The sequence below is a fragment of the Vespula pensylvanica genome, chromosome 2 (genome assembly GCF_014466175.1).
Source record: "Vespula pensylvanica isolate Volc-1 chromosome 2, ASM1446617v1, whole genome shotgun sequence".
In the NCBI taxonomy this organism is placed as follows: Eukaryota; Metazoa; Arthropoda; class Insecta; order Hymenoptera; family Vespidae; genus Vespula; species Vespula pensylvanica.
This window is the reverse complement of record NC_057686.1, coordinates 14,086,629-14,107,190: the sequence shown is the minus strand read 5'-3', so window position 1 is coordinate 14,107,190 and position 20,562 is coordinate 14,086,629. Positions and strand designations below refer to the sequence as shown.

The following is a 20,562-nucleotide window of genomic DNA, read 5'->3' as shown; positions in this document are numbered from 1 at the left end:
TCTCGCACTCGAGTACACCCGATGTTACCAGCCCATACTTTTGACGTTTTTCAAGCGTTTTACTTTAACATTTCATTGTTTAACCGTTGGTTCACGGACACGTTCACGTATATTTATGTAGCGTTGATATAAACGAGGAAATTTCAATTCCATCGATTTGTTTGAATTGAACTGTGGCTTTTTCACGTCAACGTTTTCCCTCGACAACTATTCGAAAATTTTAATTATTTTCTATTCTAATTAATTGCTTCGTCTATCGTTATAGAAAAGAAGAAAAAATAGAAATAAAGAGAAATTCATCTTTATTTCTTTACTACGTTTCCATATTCCTTCCACTGTTTCTTATCGATCGATAGCCGAGCAAATTCTAACGTTTTATCGGTCACGATACATAGAAAGAATGATACTCTCAGATCGTGCCAAGTAGTAAATTATTCCTGGCGCTCGTACTGCATCGCATTGTTAAAACGACTAAAATAGATATATATTATGTTAACTTTCATCTCGATTCTGAATCTTTTACTGGATTGCAAAGAAAGTCGATATACCGGACAACTATATTTTTCTATCGAAAGTAGATTAACGTAAAATTTTTATCAACAATTTTTATCCAACTAACAGCTATCTAAATAAATATCTAAATAAAAAGAACGAAATAATTTCAACTATTCTGAAACTCTGATTAATATACGCTTGACTATTGTACATGTATAAAATTATATATATTTACACAGACATATATATATATATATATATATATATATATATATAGAGAGAGAGAAGTGGTAAAAATAAAGTTGGTGATATAAACTAAAACTTTCTTCAAGTTCATCGAAAGAAGTTACACAGATCGTTGATATGGAACTAATATAAAAAAAAAAAAAAGAGAAAAGGATAAACGACTACTTATAAATGAACTTCGCTAGTTTCGAAAGATTAGAAATATTATCGTTTCTTCTGTAAAGTTTATCGGAACGAAGATACAACGAAGAAAAAAGAGAGATAGAGGAAACAAAGAGAGAAAAAGTTTTGGTTTTCATTTCGTAGTTTTCTTTTTCTTCGAGTTTCTTATACCATTATCCTTGCACGGAAAAATATATGTCATGTGTATATTTTATATATATACATATACACACATATACATACATACATACATACATACATACACACACCCATACACACACACACACATATATATATAGAAGGAAAAGTAAAGCACGATATTTTCGAAAGCTTAACGTGAGTATCGAGCTCAGATGTTCGCGGCCTTTACATTCTAGCTTTCTGTACAATTTGATTTACGTTTCACTTTAATCCGTTGAGTGTCACCGGCCTTTCTTACCTCTCTATCCCTCTTTCTCTCTTTCACTCTTTTGGATACTCTCGAAAGAGCATCTCGTGATACTTTTCCCTGATATGCGCATTACTTTGCACAGCTTGAAAACACATCTAACCGAAGTAAAAATCTGCCCAGAGATACTCTCTCATTTTTTTCCTACCTTTGTTTTTTCTTTCTCTTCGGAGAGCATACGTTCGTTCGTTCGTTCGTTTATTTTTTTTTTTTTTTTGGTCGCTGACATCATTTCAATTCGTCGAAATATTCTATTCGTTACTATGCTTAATTAAAGAGATTACAAAGGTGTGTTCGTTTTATCTTATCTATTAAAGAATGAATTGCTTTTTTCTTCTCTTTTTGCTATGAAATATAAAATGAGTTTCGTTGATATAAAGTTATCAGAAAATCCTTGGTTAATGATATCTATCTTTTCTTTTCTGTTATTTAATATCGTTGTTAAAAAGTTCGAAAGGAACGAAATTAGAGAGGTTCGATGCTTGTTGGTTAAATGACTTCGGACGTTCGTAGAAAATGGCCGTACTAATAATATCGCACTTTCGTGAAATTACAGTAGGTGTGGCCACTTACCTGACACTCGTAGGTCCCATTGTCTCTTTCTTGGACGTATTTGATTTGAAGAGTCCAATCGTCCGAACCTTCAGCGTGTAATACTTGAAACCGCTCGTCGTTCGTGTACGTGAACGTTGAACTCGTTAGAACATGGAAGTCACGACGACGGATCCACGAGATCTGTAACACGATCGTTAACTTGGATTACTTTCACGTTTTATTTGCGCTCCGCGTAACGTGTGTTCTCGTAGAAGGTCACGGAAGGTATGAAACATGCTCGAGAGTAGAGTTCAAACGTCCTATGGGTAAGTACGTACTAAAAGTATAAACAACTTCTTAGAAGGACACGTTCGTTCTTAGAAAGATATACGTCTTTGTTTCTCGCATTGTTTATAACTTTGTGTTTACGTTTTACATTTTCGTCGTACTATAAGACTCGTAAATTCAGAAGAATTTAACCTACGGTACGAACACGTAAGTCTGTTTTATACGATTTATAAATGATCTGTTATTATATTATATTATCATAAATTACATACTTATAAGAATTTATATTTCTATAATCTCGTTATATACAATATTTGATATACGGAATAACTTGCAATTATGGAGTATTGCATTAATTATACAGAAGGATGAATGATCGCAAATAGAATTTTCGAGTATTCGCGATACACGCGTTGAATCCCTAGAGTGCTTTACGGAATTTGCGAGACGAAGGGTACGAAAGCCCGAAACCACGTATATATATATATATATATATATATATATATATATATATGTGTGTAGATATACATACATAGAACTACGTGTGTATTCTCGTCCGTCTATCGTCGATTTCATATCCTATGTACATTCATTTCAGCGAAACGAACTTGTAAGACAATTTTGAAGAAAAGACGACGACGATATCCGCACGAACGAGAAAATTGCGATAGTCGGAAATATAATCCGGGTCTCTAAGGAATGTCAGAGATTCACCTCTCTTTCTCTTTACCCTCCTACTACTTCCCTCCTTTCCTTCCTCATCCTCTTCCTTCTTACTCATGACCGTTATTCCTTTCGTTTCTTCTCCCCTACCCTTTTAAGATTATTGCGGAAAGAGAATGCATAAAACATAAGGCATAAACCGACGAAAGCCAATCACGGTCGTCGCGTTTCGACGTCGTTTTTCCGGCATAAAGCATGCGAAGGACTGAGTTCTTGGATTACGCATAATAATACGTATTTGTATGACGCTTATCGTGATACCTAGTTACCTATATCATCCTCGAAATATCGATTGCTTCCGGAACAAACACACACACGTGTACACACACACACACACACACACACACACACATACATATTTACCTAGGTATAAACTATTTTTGATATTATTACATATATTTATATTTATACGTTAGCCGTTTTATTTTACAGCCTCCTTCATTTTATAGACGAGAAAGAACATTGACATTTCTCCGATACGATCGAGCTGTTTATGGTGTTAGACTTTTATTCGAGTAACGAGAAGAATTATCGATTTCCCTCTTTCTCCTTCTCCCATTCATATAGAATCTTTCCGTCTGGTCTCGAATAAATCGGATTCAGACCCAAATTATGATCGAAGATTTTGCACGAGAAGACAACTTAATCCACTCGACTGGTGGTGCCCATTGAAAACTCTTGGGTCAAGCATCAACTTGTCGGTACTTTTCAATAGATTTCCCGTTACTCGCGAAGAATCTTTCTTCTTGTTCTCGAAGAGGACTTCCTTACTCGTTTGAAGTTTTTTACGGTGGACAGAGTTTAACCGGAAACGTTCGACGTGTTTTTCCTCGACTTAAAACTTCGACCCCCATCGTCGAACTCTATCTACCCTTCTGCTATCGTTTCTAGAGCAATACTGGTTTACATCTTAGTCTGACGTTTGTTCTGCCAACTTTCGTTGACGTCAATGAATGTTCAAGATGAAAACTTGCTCGTAAAATAAATCCTTGGTCACATATACCGAATACTCGTTCCTTTGGAATCAAACAGATCGATACTCTACATTGCTATCTTCTTTTATTATTTCCTTTTAAACGTGGATAACTTTTTGAAACAAACGAAAATAGGATATCGCGTTTGATTCTGACGAATCATTTCTGATTTGATAAACGTTTCGAATTTAACCACAACGATTTACCGTTTTATTTAATTGTATTTTTCGATGGGAGTAAATACATGAAGCAACGTACAATCGTAAAGAGCTTTTATACGGGTTATTAATTTACGAATTTCATTTTGATAATGATCTAATATCGAGGACAATATCGTAATTGGACGCACGTAATAGTTCCAAGTGTTTGTTGTGAACATGTGTGCACATACGCACACATACGCACGCATACGCACGCATACGCACGCATACGCACGCAAACGCACGCATACGCATACGCACATGTATACGCATAACATTGATTTTATCGGGACAGAATAGAATTACGTGAAGCACCTACATCCATATGTGATTCGCATTTCATTTAAAAACCAACCGTTATAATGAACTTAAGTTTTGATTTTACTTGTTGAGATGAAAAACATTTTCTATGTAGGTAACATCAATAGAAGAGAATTAATTAGGGCGGAAAGAAAATAATTAGGCGCGGCATATAATGCACATTTAATTAAAAAGCTGTGAAAGACTCATTGATATAACGTAAATAATAACGATGTTCCTATACTTATCATTATTATATTGAAAAGAACATTGTTCCACTGTGAAAATTTCTTTGTGAATTACAAAAACCAGAAAAAAACAACAACAAAAAAAGAGATCATAGTGTTAATCGAAAGATCAGATTAATACTATTTAGGTAGGAGAAGATACTATAGAAAAGAAAACTTTTGAAAATAAAAGGATTACTTTAATTCTATTTGATGGGAGTAGAAAGTTTATCTCGAAAGAAAATTCACTGACTCGACTCGAAAAATCCAAAAAATAACTGGAAAAAGAGCAACGCCGTCGAGGTATCCTTTATGTTTCTCTTTTTTTCTCTTTTTTACCTTTCTTGGTGGTCGCGCGAAAATATTTACAGTGTCAGATTAAAATGGGCGACGGGGTGTAACGCAAACGTCACGCACAAGCGGAGTCGGGCGGGCCTCTTTTGCTTATCTTGGCAGCGCACTCGAGTTTCGCCAGAATCAAGATCCACCTTGAATAACGTTCAACGAGGACGGAACATAAACAAAGTGAACGCGAGAGAGAGGGAGAGAGAGAGAGAGAGAGAGAGAGAGAGATCGACGGCTAGAATGGAATTCTCATTGGTGGTTGCGTTCGCGAGTTTAAGTTCCACGTTTCGTGGCTCTCTTCGAACGAAACGAGAGAGAAAGAGAGAGAGAGAGAGAGAGAGAGAGAGAGAGAGAGAGAGTCGACTATGTCGTTGTTGTTGCAAAATGGTATCGAAGCACGCGAGATCTCAACGTTGGCTAGTCGTTAATCAAGCCTTTTGCGATCGTTAACACGTTAATGGAGTTACGCCGAGGATGTTTGGGAAAACCGAGCAACGCGTTCACCTTTGGACGGCAGACTACTGTTCGCTTCTCTATAAACAAGACAATAAAATTAACGCTCGTAAAGGGATTAGGACACGTTCGTATAGGAGGGCGGGGAGGAGGAGTAAAAGAGGAGGAGGATAACGCCAGAGACAGACGGAAGCGAAGCCTCACAATGGCTCGGCACGCACGGACAATGGACCACTCGGATAACCCAAATCTGTCGGACGATTCGCATCGTTCGCTGCAGGATGTTGCTGGTACTCTGCTGCTTCTGCTGCTGCTGTTGCTGCTGCTGCTGCTAGTAGTGCTACTCGGTTCGTTGCCAAGAAAGTCGAGTGTCCGGGTCGCGAACTGCGAGAAGATTCGAGACTCTCTGGGGATCTAGAAAGAGGGTTGCGTCTGCCTTTTCCTCTCTTCTACTTGGAATAAGAAAAGACGTGTTTCTCGGCTCATTCCTTCTCTCACATTCCGTCTCTCTCTCTCTCTCTCTCTCTCTCTCTCTCTCTCTCTCCTTCTCCCTTTCTTTGTCTTTCTTTTCACCTTTATCTCTTTCTTTCGTTTTCTTTCTCTGGTTTCTCCTTTTTTGATATCAAATGTAGTAGTAGCGTTGTTAGCTATATGTATGTATATATGTACATACATACATATCTACGTAGGTATAATGGGTAGTATAGCGTTCCGAGCTCGTAACGTTAGAAAGTAAATTTCTTCTCGACGTATTTCTTTTTTCGTCTTTCTACCTTTCTTCGTTTCGTTTTTACTGTTTCTCTTTAGGTATCGTATAACGTATGGTTTAACGCGTTCACGTAATTGTTGTACAGATTATGGGAAAATGTTGTACAGAGATGTAATACGGTAGATTAAGTTTGAAATCTTTAACGTAACACAGATGCAATCAAAGTTATTTCCAATGATATAACTATACGAAATAGCTTCCTTACCTCGGCATCCGAGACGGTTCTGTCTGCCAAATTGCGAACTTTGCAGTGCAAGAAAGCCGTGCCACCCAATTGTACTGTGACGTTCGAAACGGTGTTGTTGTCGTTTGCATCGTTGATTCTTTGTAGTTCATCTAAATTGCTCAGCCACAATGCTCTCCAGTCTGATGGTATGTTGTAAGGTATACGCCGATCTGAAAGAAATAGACCTGATGGTGGAATAACGTTAATATCTTCTTTCAATTTACGTTTAAACGTAAATAGAAAAAAAAAAGGAAGAAGAAAGAGATCAACCAAGAAATAGTGAAGTTGATTTTTATAAAATACGATTTTAATAAACGATTGTATGATGTCGCGAGATATCGTATCGGAAACGATATATTCGAGGTAGATGTATCGCCTGAAATTTTTACCTTCTCTTCCTCCATCTTTCTTTTGCTATAGTGACAACGGTGCTTGATAAAAATACTCTCGCAGAAGAAAAAGTGCAACGATTTGTAACGGAAACGTGCATATTCGTTCGAGTGTTACGTAAGACGAGACTCGTGAAATACAGCGATCGGAAAAAGAAGAACGGGACGTTCGATTCATTGCATCGAAAAAATAAGAATACGGATGACGTGATGGTTGCAATGAAAACTGAAATGAAAATAAAGAAAGGTTATTCTTTAAGAAAGTGATCAAATTTTTCGAACGAACGAGTATCGATCGTTCGTTGATCATTTTGTTCTTTAAACACCATTTTTCTTATAATTCTTCAAATAATTCTTTGGAAATAAAAGTGGCCAAAAATTTAGATAAAACGTAATGCGATCCGGAGGTTTGAAAGAAAAACTTCAATGCTTTTATAAATCTTTTCGTTGGAAAGACGAAATCCTTATCGTGGAAGCGATTTCTCGTGATGCTAAGAAAATGTGACTCTATCACCAGTAAAGCTAGTCCTATACACACATATGTATAGATACTCGTTTGTGTATATATATATGACAAATATACTATACAAATATATATACACACACACACACACACACAACCAATGGAGGTAGTATACATTTTTGAGGAACCCAACGTTTCCCGTGGCATCGACCAGGTGATTTAGGATGTTTGCCTTCGACGCCGAATTACTATTCGATGAGACTCGCCCCGTAGATTTGCATTGGAGGAATATCTCCCTCTCTCACGCGTTCTGACCTCATTTAAATAATCCATAGATACGTAACTGCAGTACATGTCTTTTACCTCGTTTTTAAAAGGCTATGAAGGTACGATAAAGTACATCGATTTTTTATGTGCGCTCTTTCCGGAAAGCTTCTTTTTCTTTTTTTTTTCTTTTTACTTTTTTCATCTCATTATTATCGTTAATAAATTAGTACGTTTTTAAAAAACCATACACTGTTAGTATTCGTAACGCATTTAAAAACAAACGAACCATTAACGAAGATTGTATGGATGTTTAATGGCAATGATTCGAACATGTTGCGAACCTCAAGCGCGTATCATGTACATACGTGTGTGTGAGTGTAGAATGTACATGTGAATGTATGTATGCGTGTATATTTCGAGTGAGCACAATTTGGTTGGATACGAAATGTTCCAACTTCCGTTTCTCCACACGTTTTACAAGAACGTAACAACGATGAAATGAGAATTTTCAGGAATACAATGAGATTGACTAAATGGAGTCGATGGTATGTACATACTCGTATATATTACACAGATTTCAATGAATGAAAGTCTCTCTAGATCTCGTACGTAAGTTAACCATGTATGTAAATCTTAATGAAATCTCGTAGATTCGTAAAAGTTCGTCTCGTATCAACGGTCGAATCCGATCGAACTGGATTCTGGTAGCATGGGATAGATAGATAGATAGATAGATAGATAGATAGATAGATAGATAGATAGGTAATTGACGTACGTCGCGTTTCTCGTCACGGTACGTTGCCTCGTCGATTTAACATAACCGTCTGGTTCGATAAATCTCTGGAACGTTTGACGCGTCTCTGCGCGATAGAAAATCGCGTGCTAGTAGAAATGAATGTGTGTGTATAAGAGAGACAAAGAGAGAGAGAGAGAGAGAGAGAGAGAGAGAGAGAGAGAGAGAGATAGAGAGAGACAAATAGAAGAAAAAAACCAGAAAGAAAAAGAAAGAAAAAGAAAGAAAGAGAAGGATCGACTCTAATGCATTCGACGATGTACGTGGAATAAAACGTGCGCACGACCGATGCATAGTAGGAGTTGGAAAGGGATGAATGGTGGTGAAGGTGGGAGATGGAAGCCTTGACGCAGTCGGTGCATCGATTCAACGCAGAAATTTCTCCGTGTACCAGCGACGAGGCGACGGCTGCACGTCCTTCTCTCACGCTTTGCCACCCCTTTAACTCGTTCACAATCGACCCAGACCATCTCGAAGTTCGTTGCTTCGCTCGCGTGCGTCTCGTCTTGAATTCGATTGGCGCTTGAAAAGTTTATCGCACTGGGTGCACGTCTAGGCGTTTGTTCGCGAATAAACAGACCAATGAATTGAGTTTCGTCGAGCGCTGTAACGAGAACTGAATGCATTCCATTCGAATTACCTTACTCTGTCTCTTTCTATTTCTTTCGGTTTTTAATTTTCTTTTTTTCTTTTTTTTTTTTTGTTTTTCTTTCATCTGTCTCCCTTTCAAAGCGAAAGGAAATTTCTCGGGAGCTTCGATTACGTATTCATGGTAAATAATAACATAGGAATGAGCGAAGGATATTCCGTGGATCAATGAAGGATGTTTACTCACACGTGCGCACCCTTGGCGATTCACAGGACTTTCTCTTAAGTGCCATACATCGTTATAGAAAATATTTGCCCTTGGGAATTTGTTGGATACTCTCTAGGAAACTGCAGTAGATAAATATATATTGCCAGTATGGTTCGAATTCAGTTATTTTTTTAGTTAATCGCGTAATCATTGAAAATGTACTTGGTTGGGTAATAAATAAACATAGAAAGTAAACTTTTAAACAAAACGCACTATGGACTATTGTTTGGAGCCTATCCTTAAGATAATAATTTGTTATGAGTCAACGATTACAAGGACAAAGGAACATATATGAGATTACTTAAACATTCCAAGCGTATTATTTTGACACGCTCCGACCAATTAGCATCTCTCTTTTCCTTTTCCTTTCTCTTTGCCAAATTCATTATCATCTTCATTTATCGAATTCGAGAGAAGTCATCAGAAGTCATCATACAGTCGAACGAATACATTTTCGATTTCAAATAGTTTAATGAGAATCTTAATAGTAACACTGATCGTCTCTCTTAATATCGACGTAGTATAATTAACACGACAAACTAATATCACGTAAAAATTATATCTCGATCCATGAAATATATTGTTATAAGTTTTTAAATTCACGAAGTGCTTTATATCGCAAATATCTCCCTCACGAGTTTTCCAGAATCCATAACAAAGAAATTGCGTTCTCCCATCAATTTACGAGAAAGGTATTTTGCAAAGAACAAAGTATGTATCCGAGCTTGCGTCACTGCCCTTTTTTCATCGCGACCAGTGAGTCTAGGATTCTACCGCCCAGAAAGAGAGGGAAGTATCCATCGTAAAAATCAACCATCATCGCTATTCATAGTGTGAGAAGCGTAACGTTACGTACTCTCGCGTAGTTGCGATCGCGCATCGTAACAAAGGATGAGAAAAGAGAAAGGAGAAAAAACAAAGAGGATTACAAACATAGATTATAGAGAGAGAGAGAGAGAGAGAGAGAGAGAGAGAGAGAGAGAGAGAGAGAGGGAGAGAGAGAGACCGTTTCAGGATAACGATATATGCGACTATTCGAGTCGACGAATCGATTTTTGTCATCTAATTTACTTTCCCTTCTCTTTCATCTCGTACGAGATACAGGGGTATGTAATCGTATAAGCACGACATTGTTTTTAGAGAGGGAGAGAGAGAAAGAGAGGGAGGGAGAGGCAACGATTAAATATACTCTGAGTAAGTAGTTGAAGGTATATTCAAGGATAAAATTGTAATCGGAGTGGGATTAAGAAAGAGTGTTGAGGGTATTAAATGTACGTGGTTACGAAATAGACGATTAAAAGTGTAAATAGCCGTACCGAGCTTCGATGGAATTAGAAGATTTTAATGAGGGCTAAAGTCGTTGTCGTCGTCTCGTAGCCATACAGTCTCATCGTCGACGACTTGGAGAGAAAATTGCTCGGGATCAAAGGTCTGTCTGGATAACCAATGCTGATGAAACAATGGGAATCAAATCGCTGCGGGCGCTTTTGATATTACACGTTCAAACACAATCCTGAGCTAGGCTTTCTCCAATTCGCTGCAACGACCGATCACGCTGACAATCCGGGCTAATGTACGCACCATTATGCTTGTCAACTTTTGCTTACACGCAGATTAGATCGTTACTTTTATGTTATTGCGATTTAATTATCATCGAACGATATTACGATAGTTTTCATAGGATTAATTTGTGCGTTGAAATCTTATTGATTGCTATTTGAAAAGCAGATGTCCTCTTTTTTTTTTCTTTTTTAATAATGTATGATTATATCGAGAAATTATAGCAAAGGAGCAAAGAAAAAAAATAATGAGTACACGTTGTATCCGTCGACAGCTATTCAATATTTAATATATTTTTAATCGAGTAATTACGAGTTTGCTTGAAATGCGTCATTGAATATATTCATATGATATCGATTTTGTTATCGTACGAATGATATTACGTTTTCTTTTCTCTTCTATAAGCGAATTACTTAAGACGAATATTTATAAACATCTTTAGAAGAAATGAGTTAACGCTTTTGGCGAGAGCTATTTTACTGGCCGACCTAGATCGTCTTGACGAGCTACAGATGCGACAACATGAAATATCATTAATTCCGCGGCTGGTGGGAATATGAAGAAGGAGAGAAAAAAATTTTTTCTCTCTTTTTCTCTCTCTCTTTCTCTCACTCTCTCCCTCTGTTTATTTTCTTTATTTCTTTCTTTTTCTTGAGTCGGTAGCAATGTACTACTACGGTAAAATCAGAACTCCGACGAATCTTAAATTTCTCTCTGGAAAATATAATATTTAAGAATGTATGCGAAAATGCGAGCGAGTAGGAGGAGCTTAAAGTTGGAAGGACGAAGGTAGATGGCTAGATATAGATATAGATAAAAAGAAAAAGAGAGAGAGCGAGAGAGAGAGAGAGAGAAAGAGAGAGAGAGAGAGAGAGAAAGAGAGAGAGAGAGAGGGAGAAAGAAGGAGAAAGAGAGTGAAAGAGCAAGACAGAAAGAGTCGTATGCATGGTAGAACCAAAATGTTACCGTACACTGTGGCATTACGTCTGCCTATCTGCTACGACCGCCTTAAACGTGTCGTTCGGTGCCACCACCTGCATACATACATGTAGTTTGCATAGGAATAGGATCTGCCATTCCGCGCGTGGTCTTTGCTTCGTAAAGAAACATACTCTATGTAGATGACTATCCTCTATATCCACTTGGTTGTATCCAAAATTCGACGAGGTATTTTCTCGGTAGCCCCTTACCTTTCACTTTGGACACGATCATTGCACCTAGAAATGCACATTCTCTATTTCTATCTCCATCTCTATGTTTCTATCTCTATCTCTTTATTTTCTCACTCTCGTAAAAGTACAAAAATATATCGAATTTCGTTAAAACATACGTACGTATAGAATCCTGTAGAATGACGCTCACAAGCGAAATAGTTTAGAACGATCGTTAACTCTTTTAAGTGCTATTTTGCATTTCGTTTATTTTCCAGAACTCTCGAAGAAGAACGTTCGTGCATTCGTCAAAAAGTTTCATAGGAATACCGTACTTTATCTTGAATTCAAAAGAGAACGATTATTATAGCTTTCTTTATGGGATAGTAATACATTATATCACGATGAACGTTCTTTTATTCTACGGGGATGGTGGCAAACAAGGACTCTAACTTTTACTCATACAGGCGAAGATTTCATTTTATAATATTAAAGACGATCTCATGATATTCTCTTTCTCTTTTTCTCCTTGTCTTTCTATTTCTTTTTTTTATTTTCTCTTTTCCATTTTAAGTTCTTTTCGCTGGAGAATTACGCGTTCTCCTAATGAGCATGAAAAGTATCATGAGAAACGGGTCAGTGTAATAGTACTTTTTTTTTTTCAAGAAATAAAGGATTCTTAAGATGCATTTTCTTCTTTCTTTCTTTTTCGTCGTAAGACGCATACACGCGTAATTACGTCTTCGTGAAAGGTAGAACGAGTGAGTGTGAGAGAGAGAGAGAGAGAGAGAGAGAGAGAGAGAGAGAGAGAGAGAGAAAGAGAAAAGACAAGATACAAGAGAAGAGACGAACTGAAATTTCTTCACTTAGATCTTAAAACTTTGTCGTTCGAGTGAACGATGAGAAACGATGAGAAACGATGAGAAACGATGAGAAACGATGGGAAAGTGGTCTCTTTCCTTCCTCGTGTTTCCTTTGAAATGCAAGTTAGAAGCATCATTTTCGAACTTTGTAGAATTCCAAGAGGTAAGAACTGTAATTAAATTTTGATATCGCAATCAAAGGTTTCGTTAATATCCAACATTGGTATAGAAAGTATCGTATGATGTAGGAGAAGATAATAGTGATGATGGTGGTAATTGTGGTCAAAAGAACATTGGAGAACTTACAATTAACTACTTTTATTATCGACATTGAATCGTACACGAAGGTCGTGCTTAAATCATTGGAACCTCTTGTAAGATCTCTTCCCTTTACTCGTTTCTCCATTTCTACCTCCATTTCTCTTCTCCCTCCGTCTCTCTCTTTCTCTCTCCCTCTTTCAAAGCTTTCTCCGGTTATTAACAAATTTCACCAATTACAGTCATTTACTTACGGACGATCGTTCGTACTTATCTTTAATCGGCATTAATGTACAATAGTTATTTAGCTTAGAGAGAGAAATCATTTAATACCTTAAGTCAATATAGTTGAGCTTTTATCTTCGCCCGTTGAATAAACGAGACAGTACGGTGAGTGTCTTAATTAGGAAGTTGGAGGAAGCGATAACGAGTGCTCATAACTCTGACTAGTATGACGACGACAACGACGACGACGATGAAGAGGAAGAGAAGAAAGAAAAAGAGGGGGATGAGATAGAGAAAGAGGAAGAGGAGAAAGAAGAGAAAGAGGAGAAAGTGAAGGAGAAGGAAGAGGAGGACGAGGACACGAACACTCCACTGTAATTGCAGTCGTGCGAAATATGAGCAACGAGTATAATGAATATGCGTTAACTTGCGTGCCCCATTATTTTTTATAGCGTATTCCCGCGAACGACGAGGGACGACTAGAAGCGCTTGCGGCGTTTTACCGCAGGCGAAATTAATCGGTCGGTGGCACGTTCGAATAACTATAATTATCATCGTGTCCTCGTATTATAACGAGGTGGCAACATTGTGGTAACAGGCCAACGAGATTACATTCTCCGCGATGATTCACGAATCTCTATCGAAAATTGACTGTCTATCTACATATCTATCTAGCGGACGTACCAACGAACGAACGAACGAACGAACGAACGAACGAACGAATGAATCAATGGAAGTTTCAAGCGTTTCGTCAATTCGTTGCAACGACTCGTTTCGCGTTCCGATTAACTCGATTTCGAAATTCGAATCCGAACCTAGCGAGTTTTTCGATTCTCATCGGAAATGCATGCAGGACTCCAATATAACGACCGTTAGCACTTTCGTCCTTCGTCCTATTCTCTCAAAAGCGTAGTACGACGTCTACGTGTGTGCGCCTGTCCATACACTATATGTAGATATATATTCACGTAAACACATAGGTACAGGAAACGAGATATCGATTAGGATGGACGCTTTGTCTGTCAGTTTTGGGTCGATCCATTGGGTTCTCAACGTTTTACGACTATTTAACCTCCAATTAGTTTCCATCAAAGCATCCGTTATATATTCGATGAAACTTTGAAATCTTATTAAAATTTCGACTCGATCATGTAGAATTTCAATAAGATCTAATAAACGATGACTTCGTCCGGAATAATTAATTTCTTTCGGAAGTAAACTTTCACGGATTGTAAACACGTTGTTATTCAAGATAGTAAAAGGAAAAAGTAAAAAAAGAAGAAGAGAAAATTGAGTAGGAAAGATGAACACTCGTTCGGTTGTCTGAAATCGATCAAACGATCGATCGATCGTTTCGAAAGCTTTCGAAAGCCTTCGAAAGCTCGTTCGAACGAAAGCGTTGATGTCCATTGAACGTCGGACGTTGCTGAGGACAAGGCTAATGGGTTGGCTCGTTCGGAAGCTAAAGGATGCGTCCGATGCTACCAAAGCGTTGTCTGTTATGTGAGGACGAAAGTGATGTCTCGTGAGAAGAGAAAGAGGACAACCTATTTAATTTTTTTCACGTCTTTTTTCTTTTCCCTTTTTTCTCTTTTCTTTTTCTAAATAGCACTTCCTTTATCTTGCTTTTGTCCTTAGTTGGTTCGCTTACTCAAATTCATTAAATAATACTTTCTGAATATCAGAAAATTAATACGAGTTGTGTTGTAACGAGGTAAAAGGCAATGTACGACATTACGGAGAAGTAAAATTTTGCACGAAGAGATGGTAGTACGCGTTTCTCTATGTGTATGAGAGAGAAAGAGAGAAAGAGAGCGAGAGAGAGATGGAAAATACCGAAAAGGAAACGGTCTATTCCGTTGTTTCTCTCTTTCTCTTCCTCAGGTGAAATATGACCGTAGGTACGAGCGCGTATCCTTCCGTCGTCGAAGTAGAGAGGAACGGATAAAGAGAGTAGGAAGGTAGAGTGGTGGAAAACTCGAAAGCGAAAAGGAAGAGCGAGAGAGGGAAGAGGAAAGGATGGAAGGAGGGAAGGCGCAGGGTGGACTCGTGGCAAAAGAGGAGCACTTGAGACTGAACTTTGTGAGCTTTTGAATGCGAGACATAAGCTACCTGCCTTTTGTTTCTACGAGACAATGCGAAAGCTTATACAACGAGACGAGAGGCCGAGGTAGCGTGGTGTAGTATGGAGAGCAAAGCAGGAAGAGGAGGTAGAAAAGGGGTGGTAGGAGATGGTTAGAGGGTGGAGAAGTAGCAGGGTGTCTACCGTACTTTACTTCGACTAGTTGGCCACGAGGCGTGGTCTTTTTCTCTCTCTTTCTTTTCATTTTCTTTCTTTCTCTCTCTCTCTCTCTCTCTCTCTCTCTCTCTCTTTCTCTCTCTCTCTCTCTCTCTCTCTCTCTTATTTTTGCATTCTTTTCTTACCACTTCAAGTATTCCCGATCTACGGGGCCACTTCGTAACAAGAAAGTACCGTCTTTCCTTGGTTAGCTGGCTCTAGGATTTTTTTTCGAGCACGTCGCGAAGCCTCCTTGCTCTTGTGTGTAGTGCAATTTGTGTTGTTCCTTTCGTAGTTTCATATGTGCATATATGTAGCTACCGATCGTGCCGTCGTGCTATTGTTCTCGATCTATCTTTATGAATGAGTTTTCGCGAAAATGATTTTAAGTCGTATTAAGTTTATTTAATTCAATTCGATTTAAATTCAATTACATAATTTAATATATATATATATATTTATATATACTTATAAAATAGAAAGATTAATTATTTTGTGAATTCCGTCGTAATTATAGGAAGATATTCTCGTTATCGCAAAGCAATTGACGCCAGAACGGATTTCGTTAAACCACAAGCTCATGTCGTATGTATAGTACTTACGTAGTTAAATCCCAAGAGAATCCACGATTACATTTTATCCTCGTTCGCACGATGCTCCGAATCTACACGCATATTTATTCTCGATGAAGTGCGCCGACGTCAACGAAGACGGAAGCGGGTTAATACACATCTCGATAGTGCGCGAGCCGAATTGTACACAGAGGAACCCTGGTACACACGGAAGCACGGCACGCATTCTGTTTTAGGACGGTCCTGTTATATGCCCTGGCAAATGTACGTATCTACATACACATGTATATATATATATACCTATGTACATACATACAACATGCATACATACTCATCTATGGCAGTCCGTTTAGCAATCTTAGCTCGCACGAAAGGTCTCTTTAGTAGGGCAGACGCGTTTTACTATGTATGCAATCTGCGTCATGTATGTGTATGTATATATACATGCATCCATGTATATATATATATATATATATGTATATAGATATATAGATATATATATGTAGATAGCTAATACGCGTTCCGTTGGTGCGTTACAATTTCGTAATAACGGTATATAATAGTTAATAGTATCTCGCGATATTCGATGCGTATTGTCTCCTCGAACATACATTGTGATAGGCGTATCATATAATGTCGGTTAGATCATCGCAAATCCTAGAATTAATTCAAACTCCCTTCCGAATCCAGACGTAACGCGATTTACGTGAACGGATTTGAAATCAGGTTCGCGTATTGGATTGTCTCGTGTCATTACATTATATTACATTACGTTGCATTACATTACATTACGCATAGTTTCGACGCTTTATCAAAGTGCTCAACGTTTACTTCGGAACATGCCTATATTCTCGAGTAAGTACTCACGCTGTTAAATCGTTTTATAACGCACTAAAGAGAGACAGCTTAGGTACCTACGTACGAGCATAAAATGTGACGGATCCATACTAACCGATCTAACTCGCTTCAGGAAATAGGAGTAGAGGGGGTGTTAAAGTATAAAGTATGCATAAAATTTCTTAATAACGCTTTAGCTACTTTATAGAATATATTGAATGTGTTCGTTTCGTGGAAAATTTATGGAATCTTATTTGGTCGTTTGCGCGTAGTCGATAAGAGAACTCTTATTACCATAGAAAATTAAACCTGCTTTCGTTCATTTCATCATATATTATAGAATTTTTTTATCGTCCGTTCATAATTTTCTTAAACGTAGAAATGTGAATATCCTTTGAGGAAAGAATAGAGCGTTTAAAGCACTAATTGAACAACCAGCGTCAAACGTCCAACCAAGAGCAATTCGTCGTTAGGAAGGGTGATAAATGAGGAGAGTGAAATGCTCACGACTTTATAGTCCAGGATAAGGCTCTGGACGACGTAGAAGGACCGTCGTCACAAGTAACTATCAAATCCTCTTTGCTAGGTAAAGCAGTAAATCCTCTTTAATAACGTGTACCTATCCACCTTTTGAGTATCAAGGGAACCCGCAAGCAACCGGTGCTAACGAGAACGACCGTGTGCTGTTTGTGTTCTAAACGCCTTGTCTAAACTCTAAACATCCTTGAGAACGGTCATATTTTCACAATCAGATCTTACCTCTTGCGATTCATAACAGAATAGGCTATGTACCTTAAAAAAGATCAAGAACTTGTTCAAGTAACTGTCTCATTTTTTACAAATACTTTTTTACTTTCAACGAATCCGAACATTGTAAACTCGTCAACAAATGCTCATTAAAGTTTTCTTTCTCTCGAGAAATAAAAGCACGAGTTCTATTTTCAGGCTGCATCTTTTTAACTTCCATTTTCCTCTTCCTTTCTCTCTCTCTCTCTCTCTCTCTCTCTCTCTCTCTCTCTCTTTCTCTCTTTCTCTTTCTCTCTGTCTCTGTCACTGTCTCTCTGTCTCTCTCTCTCTCTCTCTTTCTCTTTTTCTCTTTCTCTCTGTCTCTGTCACTCTCTGTCTCTCTCTGTCTCTCTCTCTCTCTCTCTCTCTCTCTCTACGTTCGGTCGTCGAGCGGTTATCCTTGAATTTGCATAAACCCAAGAGGCACCCGCGAGAAAAATTCAAACGCACCCGCAATCGGGCTCCTCGCTTATCGTAGCTTTTATTCAAACTACTCTACGTTTCGCTTCGTTTCGTTTCGTTTCGCTTCGTATCGTTTTTCTTTTCTCTTTCTTTCTTTATATTTCGTTCATTGTTCTCCTAACGAAATTTATCTTTACTCTTCGAAATCGATTTTTCAATTTATAAATCCGTAGGATGGATGAATGTCCAACTTTTTCGTGGGTGAAGCTTAACAATTCTGTATTTTATTGAATGACTTTCTTTTTTATAGTGCGTTTTTATTGAACGCACTTTGAAAAAAAGAAAAAAGAAAAAAGAGGAAAAAAGAGAGAAAGAAAAAGCAGACAATGGATTTTCATGGTTTGACCGAAAAGTTTTTCGTGAATTTTGTATTATCATTGTTTCTCTTACGCGTCTATGTATCTTTCCTGGCTTTGTGCTGTAAATTTGTTTACTTCGTCGTTGAAGGGCGTAAATGATACGTATATACTACGGTACTTACCTTATGTTTTTACTCTCAGTCGTCGATTGCTCGCAGAGATGTAAAGTCTCATTCGTGGTTTCTGTCTTTCTGTTGTGTGTGTGTGTGATAAAAAAAAGAAGTAATTATATTTTATCACTGTGGTTCGTGCATACCGAATCGTAAATGTTCCGTTGAAAGCACAACGTAACTGTGTCGTTTCGTCTCGTCTCGTCTCGTTTCGTTGCAAAACAGGACTATTTTAAACGTGGAACGCTTTACAGCGTAGCAAAACATTTTGCTTCGTGTGTTTCCGTAATAGTGTCTATTGTTCTTCGAAATCTATTATTGTAAATCTTAGGTAGAGAGCTGCTTTCGTAGACAAGGCAGTTCCATCTGTTCTTAAGGACGAGTTTAATTTGAGCTCGATACGTTTTGGTTTCGCAATTAGGAAGCTGTAAAGTGATATAATACTTAGTGCAGATTATGGTTATTGTTATATTTCTATCTTCGGCTTAATATTACATTGCCTTTGAAATATGTATCTTTCTACGATCAAACAATTCCGTTCGTTAATTTCCATTTTTTAACTTGTTAATGAGATAAACTGAATTAATTGATAAAGAATATGTAACTTTTTCCATGATCAAAGATTTCTTTCTATTCTTTGTTTCGTCAAAGTTATGTTATTTTGTGGGATATACTTTTTGCGGATTACTCATTAAAACTCAGTTAGAACTATCTTTCTTTTATTAGTTATGAAATAGGTGACGGAAAACCAAAAATTACCCAATCAAAAACACTTTACATGCACGTACGACCTGTGGCTAGCTTTTTCTTTATTTTACGCTAAAAAAACGTCAAATTAGCGTTTTAGGTCAATGAGTAATGGAAGTTTAAAACTTAAGTACATCAATCGTTGTATTTTCGTTCGGTAAGAGTAATTTGTGTAGCTGCAAAAATAATGTTTACAACTGTCTGTTAATGTACCGAGTGGAACTTGAGTTTTTCTTTTAGAAAATCTAAAATAAAGGATAGAATCCTGCGACTATAAATTTACTTTTATTTTGAAAACTGTTAAGCGAGGACTCTGAATAAGTATAATATGAAAGTTACTCCATAAAATATTATAGTTGAAAACGTTACTTACTAACAGATCGATACGAGTCTCGAAAAGAGTATTTTTTATTTCAATGTTGTTTCCCTTTCTTTGCATAAGAACAATGAAATGAGGATATGTAAATGTAAATTCATTTACGTTCTTATCAATAGCATAATAATGTTGGATTCCCATAGAGTGTATTCCGTGTAAATAATTAATAGCAATTAGAATCTATATGAAATCAATATACGTATCGAGGTATTAAGTAGTAGATATGTATGTATATATACTTTAGGATAGTCAAGTAATCGAATAGAATTACTCTCGGCTCATCTAGTACTCGAGTAGAAGCCGATGACAGGGTGTGACGCACAACCGTGTCTCTTGACAGGGCTTTCAGTTTTGAGGAAGTTCGATCATCATTATACTCACGGGAACGAAATCACGAGGGATAACGTGAGTTATCAGCTACGTAGGATGAAACTGTGCTGTGGATCGGATAAACGATGAAGCACCGCAATAAATCATAGTGCAATTTTTCAATATCCACGAGTATGACGGAGCCAGGTAGACCGAGCTTAAGGGGTCACGTTATACTTGTGCTAGCTTGGCAAAATGTCGACACCGTTTATCTTTCGGAAAGGGATGCAAGATAATGTATGCACGTCACCTGACTTCTCTCTTTTCGATATTGTCTATTAATTCAAAGACGAAAATACGACTACCGACATTTATCGACAGAAAGATTAAATAAGAACGTAGATCTCTTTACAATTGGTTTAAATGAAATTCGTGAGTTTACCGTGCCGGTAGAAGATAGTCAATTACGACAGTCTCCTTAAATTTGCTTTCCATAAATTTCTAGATAGAA

At 37.5% G+C, this 20,562-nt stretch overlaps 1 protein-coding gene across 3 annotated transcripts in view; it reads right to left on the bottom strand.

Annotated features, from left to right (window-relative positions):
- Positions 1-20,562, bottom strand: part of LOC122638086 (zwei Ig domain protein zig-8) — a 175,475-nt gene that overhangs the window by 46,775 nt on the left and 108,138 nt on the right. For 2 of the 3 annotated variants that reach the window (XM_043830756.1, XM_043830753.1), the window contains exons 3-4: positions 6,370-6,575; positions 1,925-2,086 (exon numbers count right to left, since the gene is read on the bottom strand). In XM_043830756.1, the coding sequence (XP_043686691.1) occupies positions 1,925-2,086; positions 6,370-6,575 (368 nt within the window). The remainder of the gene's footprint in view (positions 1-1,924; positions 2,087-6,369; positions 6,576-20,562) is intronic. The other variant, XM_043830754.1, reaches the window with a different exon arrangement.